The sequence below is a fragment of the Eretmochelys imbricata genome, chromosome 2 (genome assembly GCF_965152235.1).
Source record: "Eretmochelys imbricata isolate rEreImb1 chromosome 2, rEreImb1.hap1, whole genome shotgun sequence".
In the NCBI taxonomy this organism is placed as follows: domain Eukaryota; kingdom Metazoa; phylum Chordata; order Testudines; family Cheloniidae; genus Eretmochelys; species Eretmochelys imbricata.
In genome coordinates, this window is record NC_135573.1 from 246,540,368 (window position 1) to 246,552,545 (window position 12,178).

At 38.5% G+C, this 12,178-nt stretch overlaps 1 protein-coding gene across 2 annotated transcripts in view; it reads right to left on the reverse strand.

Annotated features, from left to right (window-relative positions):
- WDR37 (WD repeat domain 37) overlaps window positions 1-12,178 on the reverse strand; it is a 68,265-nt gene that overhangs the window by 43,933 nt on the left and 12,154 nt on the right. For both annotated transcript variants that reach the window (XM_077808331.1, XM_077808332.1), the window contains 3 exons: window positions 5,936-6,032; window positions 1,815-1,910; window positions 1,588-1,652 (listed from right to left, as the gene is read on the reverse strand). In XM_077808331.1, coding sequence (XP_077664457.1) covers window positions 1,588-1,652; window positions 1,815-1,910; window positions 5,936-6,032 — 258 coding nt within the window. The remainder of the gene's footprint in view (window positions 1-1,587; window positions 1,653-1,814; window positions 1,911-5,935; window positions 6,033-12,178) is intronic.

Consider the following 12,178-nt stretch of genomic DNA (forward strand, 5'->3'; position numbering starts at 1 on the left):
AAAGCAGTTACCCATGAGTCTCCACCCCATATTTCCCAGCTTCCCACGTAGAAGTTGCGAGGTCCACCTGCTTTGCCTGGGAAAGAATTTGAGTGCTACATTGCAAGCAATTAAGAGAAGATAAGTATTCAACACCTGCTTTACAAACAGTAATTTCTGCATATTCATCGAAATGAAAAGTACTATTCTGTGACTACAAAATAGCTGTACAATTAATCCTATGTTGCCCATATTTTAACTAGCCTCGTTAATGAATTTGTAACTTATGCATTACAAAAAATGGGGGTATATGCTCATCACATTAGTACATGCAGACTGGTCCACAACAATAGGAACTTTATAAAAGTCTTCAGGGAGTAAGGGAATAAACTTGTTAGACTGGAATAAATAATAAAAAAAAATACCTCATTCTTATCCTTTTGTTTCCCCATATATGAATTTTGTCTAAAGAAATCCATGCACATTAAATACAGACTTTAAAGCCAGCCCAGTGCATCTCCTTACTTTTTATTTATCTAGATTATATACAAAATATTAACTTTGAATCACCCAAAAAATTAGCACTGTGTTAATTTTTAGCATTTACTTTCTTATACTCATGTTTTCCCAGATTGTTGGCAGGCCTTTGAGATTGTCAGACTAATTCTAAGGCATAAAAGGGATCAGAGAAGAGAGTGGGGCCTGAAAAAGGTGCATAAGGTTAGGTCTGCTTCACCATACTGTATCCATGTTCCACACTTCCAAGTAGAGCAGTAAATGGCTCCTGTAAAAATCTCCCACAATGCCTCTATACTCCCACAGCAGCACATAATGGAGCTAACCATGGGAACAGTTCAAGTATTTAATCTACAAGGTCGGGCACCATTTTTCATTGCAAACACCTCTACTGCCCTTCCCCATGAAGCGACCAATGAATGACCCTCACGCCAAGCAAAAAAGAGCAGTGTGTAGACATCTAGTGGTTTGGGAATGGGAGGGAGAAAAAGACGGGTAGATAAAAAAAAGTACAGGAATACAGAAAAATAAGACCAAAAATGGAGAGAAATGTCAACGTGGGGACATAAATGGTAAGACTGTGGCAACTGTGAAGAGACACAGTGCAAGAAGGGGTTCCTATCTGCCTATTGGAAAGGAGCATGATAGAGAGGTTGGGAACTTGAAGATCAAGAATAGACAACCTGTGATAGGACAAAGCTCAAAACCACACTACATAGACAATCAACCAGTTTAAATCAATTCAGCTGCAAGGCCTTCTAAGGATAGTTTTAGAGGTCATTCTCAAAGAAGTCCTTAGTCAAAACTTAACAGTTAATTTTGTATTTTCAACATGAAAATAACTCTTTTGTAGTTTACACTACCATAAAATCCCATACTCCAATTTCTATTAGCTTTCTTAATCATATTTTCCAGAAGCTTAGTATATCACTTCTGAAGTGAGGGATAATTGCTGAATCCAAGATAGATACTATTTACTAGGCATGTTTATTTACAAATGAAATTATACCACTTAACATACAATACATTATCACGTAGAAACAGCCACGTTAGTCTCATGAACGTTAAGGAGAGGTTTAGTTTGTCTCATACCTTGCTGGTAGATGCCTTGTAAGTGGTCTTCAATTTCTGTGAAAGCTGACTGGTACTATGACTGGCTGTTGAGACAAATAAGTTCAAAGGAAAATATTTCGGGTAATAAGTTTGTTAACTTATTTGTGCAATGGTATCAATTCCCTTTAACTAAATTGTAAATTTTGTTAAGCTAAGTAGGAAAAGCAAGCTACAGAAAACCTAATATTTGTTAATATTTATCTTACCTTTTGTTTTCAGTTGTCCTTTGCTCAGTTCAGCTCCGTCAATTGTCTGTCCTTCAACTGCTAAGCGCTCATTAAGTGTATCGATCTCTCGACGTACTAACAGTAGCAAAAAAAGTTAATATAAATAAGCAATTAAAAGCACATCATTAAAATACTGTACTCTAAGGAATTTCGTGGTATTAAGTCACCTATTTTATGTTATGAGTCACAAGAATAGTTTATTATATTCTTATAAAAGCAGTCTGCATGTTCTAAACAAAGAAAAAATGTCATGCTGAATTTCCCAACCAAAGATAAACCTTGACCCAGGTTCCAAGGAAACTTTGCCAAATAGTCTTATCACTTCTCACTACAGTTTGCTAGCTGATGTGACCGAACATTAACAGGACAATACCTGTAATGTGTGTAGAACTCATGCATCAAAAACTCCACTCAAAAAATGGAAATTTGGGAAGTGAATGTAAGTCTGTGGCCTCATAGCAGTTATTTCATCCACAATTAGCAAGTCATTTCCAGGTTCTATTAAGTTATAAAGCAGAGTTTTTCCTTCTGTATGCTATTGATTTGAAGCTAGTGCATTGCTGAAAATCAAAAAGATACTGTAGGACAACAGCATATTGAAGCTACTAAGATTAAACAAGAACACTCATTACTCCTGGGGGAACTATGTGCTACTGTGCATTCGCATAATTAATGAGCCACGCATATTTTAAATTTTTTGCGCAAAAAAAGCTTCTGCCAAAAAGTTACTGCAGTTCCACCTTTTGCCCACCATAGGGCGCTGTAGAACTAGAACACAGCAGCTCCCAGTCTGCCAAGAAAGAGAAAGAGCCTGCAGAGACTTCTTCACAGGTCAGGAGACAGGGGCTAAGGAGAGACAGACAGCGTGGGGGTGCTGGTGGGGGGGGGGGGTCAGAGAGGGGCTCATAAGGGCTAGTGCGGGATGACAGACTGGGGCAGGGGCTGAATGGGAGTGGAGGTGCAGGTCCACATAGGGACGGGGGAGGTGGTTCAGGGATACATAGGGACGGGGGGAGTGCCTGGGTGGGGGCACAGAGCCACATGGAGATGGGGTGTCTGACTGGGGGTGGAGAGACATGTGGACAGGGGGTGCAAGGACACATGGGAGAGGCTGGGGCCAGCCAGAAGCTCCCTAACAATCCCTCTCAGCCCCCACAAAAAACCTGTTCCATACTTTTCCCACCCATACCAAACACTCCAAGTTCACACCCAGGCTCCTTCCCAGCAATTTACTTCTCTCTCCCTCAGCACTTCTGTTACCCCTGACTCCCCCCAGCCTTTGCTCTGTTTCTGTGGAGTGCAGGAAAAACTGTTCTGTATAACAGTTTAAAATGAATTATTACTCAAGAGTTCTGTGTTAATATGCCTAGTAAGTAATCTATTTGTCAAAAAACATTCCCTGACCCTTTGTTGGCTCTTTAGTTACAGACATACTCGCTGACAGGTATTTTGAAATAAATGACCAAAAATAATTGAAACTGGTGTGATTGTATTGTGTTATTTTGACAAATAAAATATGCAGAATTTTAAAATATTGTGCACAGAATTTTTAATTTTTTGGCACCGAGTTCTCCCAGGAGTAACTGATTTTATTCCTAGAAGTATCTTAATTAAGATTAACTTATTTTTAAAAGAAGAATTCGATGTTTGTACTATACATTTAATGTGTTTCATTCAAGTGTTCCATAAACATTTACTGTAATACAGAAGTAGTTTTTGCATGTAAGCATAAAAAACTATGTTCACAACATGAATGAGAATCTCAACAGCACCTCCGATACTGCGTACATACAGTATTGCACAATTTACTTTTACCATTACTTCTCTAAACCACCCATACTAACCATTTGTACTATACAATTTTTTATAAGCAGGGCTGATAGCACCACTAAGGTTACCCAATACTTCCTATGATAAAACACACAGTTTTCAATGTTTTATACCTTTGCCAAACTTAATTGCTTGGCTGAAGTTTTCCATGCCTGGTGTCTGCCTCAGGCTAAAGTTTATTAGAAAATTTCAGCCAAAATGGTTCAGCCACTTCAGAGAACAAGGCCAGGGAAAAATATGTTTTGCACAAGATCAATTATGAGAACTTTTTCTTCTAAAAGCTCTTACCCCTGTATTTTAGAGCAGAGACTTGAAATTTGGCAGAGTGGCCTTTGTGCCAGGGATGTACAGTTTGCTGTTTCTGTGAAAATCCATCAACATCTGGCCAAATTACAGGCATTTGAAAAAAAATAGCAAGTTTGCACATACTCAATAGAAACCTAGATTTGAGCAGCTAAATTCCCTGAAGATTCCATCCACAATGGGCAGTCTCCAGCCAAGAACTGAGCAGGACTTTCCCTGAAACCACAGCTCTGGGTTGCTGGAGGCTGTGCCAGGTCTGCGCACCTAAATTGAGATCAGGGACACTCTCTCCCCTGTGCTCTCAATGACCACTCTGCTGGGCTCAGGCAGCATGGAGGAGGAAGCTGGTTGATTTGAATGTAGAGGGAGACAAAGCAGACCTGTTGGTTTAGTAGAACTGGCACAAGGAGCCCAAGGGGAAAGGGAGGAGGGACTGGCTGGACAAGGAGAGTAGGACTGGGAGCCAGTAGGTGGAAGAGGAGACAAATCAAATGAGTAACTGGGGAGAGAGCCTGGGCAAGGAGACTGTGACAATGGGTGCAGGAGCATGTGTATGTGGAGGGGGCGGGATGGACACTGAAATTAGACACGGAGCTTTGGCATGGGAAGCCAGAGGGGATGGGGAACATGCATGGGATGTAATGGTAGGCCAGGGCGGGGACAGAGATCAGATGAAGAGCTGGGAGGGGAAACTGCGACTGGCTGGGCACTGGGGCTGGAGACAAAGAGCTAGGAATGACTGGGCAAAGAGACGGACTGGGATTAGAAGCCTGAGTGGAGAGTGGGACTAGCTAGATGAGTAGAATGGAACTGAGACACAGAGCCAGGGTGGGAAAGAGAGAACTGGAACAGGGACAGATGGGGTCATTCTGTGGGGGAAAAGATGGAAGAGCACAGTCCCCTCCAGAGTCTGGAATGGAACCCAAGACAGCCTGGTCCCATCATTCCCCTGTCGTCAGCAAATACCTGCAAAATCCACTGGCAAAATGTCCCATATTCCCCTCTAGTGCTAATTCGCACAGAGGATGGCAATCTACTATTGCTACCAGTTACTCCTAATTACAAAGCTGTGTGTGGTGGCTCTGAAGGTTCCAACACTGCTGATGAATGATGTGGGTGTCTACTAGATGCCAGATTTTTTTTTCTGTTTGCTTTTTAAAAATACCAAGAAATTACACACACAGTGTTCAAAGAACTTTAAGGCTGCAGAGTTGAACACTCAAAAGTTAGGAAATATCAGAATTAAGGTTTGCTGTCCAAGCTTAATTTGAGCCCTTGTGTATATGCATTATGATACAGTCTTAAATTACATGATCACATACTTTTTTCAACCAGACCCTAGGCATTTCCCAACTTTTGAGTGCTTGACTTTGCAACAATGGTCTTTTAATTTTTGTGTGTGTATAATATATACTAACTAATCAGAAAACCCCAGGTATTGAATAATGCTAATATATGTATTGTGAATCCTCTTTACTAAAGTAGCCCACACTAACAAAAAATAATGATCTGTAGACATACTAGAACTATAATCCCATCTGATCTCACAACCTAATCAGGGTTACATCCAATTAATACCCTGATTGGAGACCTCTAATAACACCTGTGTCATGCAGGAAGCTGTAGCGCTGATAATGGGAGACAGCAGGCTTCCCTTTGAGTCAATACTGAAACAATTCCCCAGTATGGTGCTTAGGAGCACAATGCTGTCAGAGTTCTATCTTTCAGGTAAGACACCACAGGAGTCCTAATTCCTTGTGGAAAAGATCCCAAGGCACTTTTTCAGAAAAGGGGCAGACTCCAATTTAGGGATATGATTTTAGGCGGTTTGTAAATCCTTCACAATGAAAAGTCCTAAATAAGGGTACATTACTTTCTAGCATACAGAGTATTTTATGACAACAATGAATTCTACTATAATCTAATTCCTTATAGTTGTTTTCAAATTATAAGAAAACCATACTCACATTCCAAATTTTCAATATAAAGGTTTTCAAACTCTCGCTCTATTTGCCCAAAAAGCTCCAGAAGTGTATTCCGAACAGATGAAGGAAGTTTAGTATCCTAGAGGGGAAAAAATGTTAACACTGATACCAAGTTTTAAGTTTACTTCTTAAACTATCGGCAGTTAATTCTGTAAATATTGCAGTTATGATATAATATGAATGTTGGGGTGCTGAGCACCAAAGACATTTGTTTTAATAAAAAAAAATCATTTCTGAACATTAGTTTGTTAGCAGAGCATTTAAATTATTTTTCTACTGTAGCATGCTTATATTTTCACTTAGTCTGATGCTGAAGAGTAAGACAAAATATGGGACTTTACTGTGGTGACCTGAATTTTTTAACTGGTATTTTGTTTAAATAAAGCTATTCAATACCTAGCAAGTTATAAAACTTACAACATCATACATTTTAATTTCTTATTACATTTTTAATAGAGCAAGTCAGCAGATACATGGGCAAAAGTAAAAACATTAATTCTTCAAGTAATTTTAGCTGTAATAATTAAAAGCCTGAAACCCCAAGACTTCTTGGAATCTCAAGTTCAACTGCTGTCAACTCACACCCTCCCGGCTGCATGAGATTTTTTTTTTTTATTTAAATTCCAAAGGAAAGTTTGCTTTTAACAAAACATTCTCCAGCAGTGTTGGCACTCCAAATAATGCAACATTATGATAACTGGAAATTAAATTGAAGAGAAAGGAGTTTATTTTCTTTGTCCAAGATAAACTTTCAAGTTGAACTGAAAGAAAGAACAGAAGTGGAGCCAACATCCCTGCATGTAATGTTTCTGCACCAGCCCAAACATAGTGTAGCTGAAAACCAGACTCCATTTTCCTCTCATCTACAGCCTTTGATATCACCATCCTCCTAATTACCCAAGTTTTCAACTTGTGATTCTATTCCGGTCTCTCCCTATATATATATAGGCTGTAAGCAAGTCACATCTGATTTCCTGACATCTCAAAATCTCAGTCATTCACACCTCCATGGCTAAAATTCTTGCTTCCTACTGACCAGTACAGCCCCTTCTTGCTCTGCTCAAGTTCATGAAAAATGCCATAGCTAAAATCTTCTTTTCCACAACTAACACCTCTCCCTCTCAAGTCTTTCACTGGTCTTCTTTCAGCGTCTACATCAAAGTTTCCTCATTCTCAGCTTCAAGATTTTGCACAGCTATCCACTGCCTACCTCTCTGTTCATTTCTTCCTACTCCTCCGCATTACCTTCACTCTGTTCAAGTCTCCTGTCCCACTGTTCCTGTTGTATCATTTTATGCTACCTTAATGCTGTCTAAATTCTCTTCATTCAAATACCTATTTAAAAAAAGGGGAAAAACTCACCAACTTTCCCCAAAACCTACCCAGGTTAATCACCATAAGAAAATTATTCTCCCAACTTTCAGCAAAAACACACGTGTGAGTGGCACTGAAACCTAAGTGTAGCTTCCCAGACCTAACTTAAAGGAGAGGAGATGTTTACTCTTTCAGAAAGTTTTTTCACCTAGTAATCTGGCATCTTCAATTAAACAGGTTTCAACAAACAACTCAAAGGTATAAACAATTTGACTAAACCTCCCCTTGTAAAAGGGAAACGACAGCACCAATTTCAATCTCTTAACTCAATCTCAACAGTTCTCCCATTCTCCAGTACAGAGGAAAACTGGTATTTGTAATGTGAAACACAAGCAAGAAAACTCTTGGGCTGTATTTTACACATAATAAAGGCTTCATTTTCACACTGTTTTCTCTGTAAAGGAGAAATATCAAACCTGCTGGGTTAAATGAATTTCTTATTTTCTGCTAGAGAGCAATTTATACCAAGATGCTGCTTGTTTTTTCCTATGTAAATGGTTTTATAAATTAAAAGTGTGTGTATTATGTTATAGCTTAAGGTGTTTCCAGTTTATGAAGCAGTCATACCTTGGAAGTACAAAAAATGAATAAAAAAAGTTGAAGAGTTTATTTGCTTGAGATGTGGTTATTACCTAAAACAGGAAGCACTCTCCAATTGTAATAAACAAAGTATCAAATTAAATACATACAAAACAAAACGGGTTGCCAAACTTCAAAAAACATTCACTTTGAACAGTTAGCTATCCTGGCCACCCATCATCCATCTCCTCTCTCCTTTCATCTCATTATTTCTAATACATCTCCTTTCCTCCCTCCTCATCAAGACACTTCTCTCCATAGTAAATGCAACACATTTCTTTACGCAGTATTCAGAACTGAATTCAAACAGATGACCTGGGATACTTCTCTGTATACACAAATGTGACAGTTATTCAAGAGAGGAAGGGTGTTCTTGTGGTAAAAGCACTGGACAAGGACTTAAATGATCTAGGTTCAATTCTAAGCTCTGCCACAGAATTCCTGTATTGACCTTAGACAAATCTCTTGTTGTTTCATCGGCCCATTTGCAATATGGGGATATCTAGTACTTTTCTCCCACTCTATGTCTTATGTATTTAGATAGTAATGTCTTTGGGACAAGCAATTTTCTCACACTCTGAGCAGTGGGATTTCTCTGTGCTGTTCATAATACAAATAGTTCTGCTACCAAGGCCTTTAGCTGCTTTGCTGAAAGAAGGTGAGTAAACCAGAAGAAAGTAGGTAATGAATCAAAACGATTTAGCTTCTTTAAAAGATATCATTTCACTTTCATCAGTTTTACAGGACATTTTTTGCTTCATCAGCTTTACAGGACATTCTCTCATACATGCTGGAATCTCTTTAGATAGACTGAAGCTGAAACAACTGTCTGTTGAAGACAAACTACTTAGAATTGCTAAATACAAAAGTGTACTAGAGAAGGAGGATTATAAATAGCCAGAACAGAGCGAAAAACAGCTATACACAGTGATTATGCAAATCACTATGAGTTACCTAGACTCAATGAATTGCCTATTTGGGGCAAAATTGTGTATTTATGTCTCTGTTAAAATATCCTTGCAATACGGATGAGACATTTCTCTTTCCTTTCTTCTGTTGTTGATATTAGACAATAACTGAAGGTGAGCTATTAATTGTGTGTGTTATATTTTCAGTTTGCCAGTTGTAGGTTTTATTTTAGAGTAGTTTTCACTAAAGTGAGAATTATTACACTCACAAGATATAAAGCAGCAAATTTAGTAATACCTCTGAGTGCTTTAAGCATATGAGAAATAATTTCCATAGCTCAAAACTCTGAGCCCTTAAACCACAATCATCTGCCTGACCAGGTGTTCCAATAGCCAGTAAAAGGTAAGTAAACTTAAGTTTCTCCTAAGATACATTTATCAGACACTCCAAATGGTGACGTCTCTGGAAAATGGGAACTAGCAAGACATGTTATAAATAGGATAAAGACCACCAAGTGACAGCATCTCTTAAATCCACATAAACCTATGTTAATGCAATATTAAGGCTGAAAACTGAAAATAATCTAACATGAACTCACCTACAGGAGTTATCCTGTGCATACCTGAATAAGTTTAGGTTAAAGTATGCAATACATGCAATGTAGCCACAATTACATTGAAAACATTAACTAACTTCCAGACTCATGCTTCAATTTGCAAACCTCAGAACGGGATTCATCACAAAACATTTTATAAAAAGAAAAGTGAAGAGGCAAAATCCAAATTTGTAATCATTTAAATTTCAAACCTCTGCCCCTATTTCCTATTTTAAGAAGCTACAAAGAGCACACTGTGCAGTCTGGTTTCAAAGTGGTAGCCATGTTACTCTGTATTAGCAAAAACGACGAGGTGTCCTTGTGGCACCTTAGAGACTAACAAAATTATTTGAGCATAAGCTTTCGTGAGCTAAAACCCACTTCATCAGATGCATGGAGTGCAAAATACAGTAGGCAGGTATAAACACACAGCACATGAAAAGACCCCTCCCCACCAGTTAGTAAGGCAACTCCCATCTTTTCACATGCTGCGTATTTATACCTGCCTACTGTATTTTCACTCCATGCATCTGATGAAGTGGGTTTTAGCCCATGAAAACTTTTGCCTAAATAAATTTGTTAGCCTCTAAGGTGCCACAAGGACTCCTCGTTGTTTTTGATTGTGCAGACTGTATCAGGTAAAAGGAAAACAGAGCCAGGCAACAAAAGCAAGTAGGTGTAGTCCCAGCTTCTGTTGTGAAGATGACAATAAAATAATGCTACCTACTAGCAGGGAAAAGGGAACTACCAACAGGCTGCACTGTCAGCTGCTTCAAAGGCTGTTTCGGAGAAAGCCTAAGCACTCAGATGAAAGGCTGAGGATAAAAGGCTCCCCAAGAGGCAACAACAGCTTACTTCACTTGGTGGGGAAGTGTACGCAACCAGGAAGTGAAGTACCTAGAGTCAGCAGTCACTGAGGACAGAGCAAGTAATACTGGAGAAATCACTATAGAACGGAAAAATCTAGGGGGGGGTGGGGGTGGGGGTGGGACGATGACTAAATTTCAGCAATGGAACAAATTACCATATATTTTCATAAAATAATAAAATTTCATCTAATCGGGATACCAAGGGGATTGACTTGATGACCCAATATACGTGCCAACTTTAATCAACCTCTAGTCTCAAAAACTACTTCGTTTTTTGTACAAACAAAAAACATCAGAATTTAATGTCCCAGCACAGTCCATGACAAGACAGGACTGCGGATGGACAAGAACAACTGTTAAAGAAGGGAGACAAATTAATCAAGTGTGATCTACAAACAAACTTATACTGAAACAAAAGATGTGAATTTAAATCAATTTAGTTACCTTTAGTGCAAGTTAGCTAAAAATAACTTGAATCACTTTTACTGTGAAATAAAAAAGTGTCCACACACAGACTTGATCTGAAATAATCTGTTTTATAAAACAGATTTAATTAAAAGTTTGTATGTAGACCAGCCATTAGACAGTCTCATACAAATGTGCTTGTCAGCAGAATTTAGCAAATTTACCAGGAGCCTACAACTAAAGAAAGAGCCCTAGTCAAGGTCCTTAACCTAGGGTTAAAATGTAATGTAGACACTCAAGCCCAGGGTTCCCTGACACAGGTCAGCTAACTCAAGTCCCACTAACCCTAGGCTTACATTGTTGGGCAGGTATACCCTTAGCTTAACAGCCTGCTAACTGTATTCTTTGATATTAAACAAAACTTCCCATCTTTAATTTAATATTTACCATATAAAAATACAAAATGTCAGCAGCTCTTAACCTCTCAAGCTTTGCCCTTGTTGTCCTGGTTGCTTTTAGACCAATGTCTGTAGTAATCCAAAATAACCTTTCTGCTCGGCCAGTATCTCAGCTGTCCCTTACCACTGCTTGTTTAAGTCAGGAAGGAAGGTAAGAAGATAGTCTCAGAAAGGACATTACCTACTCAGTACTTCTGAAAATATGAGACAAAAATGGATGTTTTATATAATGAGCTGAAAAAATACAGACTAACTGTAAGGTTTAACTTTAAACACAGTGAAGGTTTCTTTAGAAGTAAGTTACCAACTAATCCAAAACTTAGAAAAAGCTAGTTACCAACTCTAAATGAGTATCATTATGGGCTTGATTACAAGGATTTTTGCTTCTGTCTAGCAAAATGAAGCAATATACCTTTGTCTCCACAGAAAGGGTAACTTTTCAGAGAGCCTTGCACAGTTAGACCTATTTTTCCTTTGAAGATTTGTGACTACAAAGAAGTTCATGACTTCTTTTTCTGATATTTTGTTCTTAATATTTCAAAGTCATCTCTCCTGGACAATCCAGTTAGAAATCTGATATTCTTTGCCAAGTCCATATTGCCCAATATATGAAGTTAATGGCCGTTTGGAACTTAATTGCATTATGTTCTTCCCACCCCATTTCCTTACAAATTCTACATTTGTATTGGAAGAGTTCCTAAAGCATTCAAAATCACTTCAGGTTAAAATGGAGTCAAGTTTGTATCTGTTACCAGAGCTCTGGGCAGGTAAACGAAAGTTACACAAGATTCTTGGATTTGTCATTCTCTGCCCTAAAGGACGTGCACAATGATCTCATTTATACTTGAGCTGATTTGTACAGACTGTTTTTAACACGGCTTGATTGTTAAAACCAGCTACCCAATAAATGTGGCTAGGCTATGTTCTTAGGGGCATTTATTTTATGGAAGGGTATTACAGCATAATTTGTAAAGTTTTCCCATTAACATTTGTCCACTTAAAGTTCCAGTTTAACTAGATATTCTTCATGACTTAA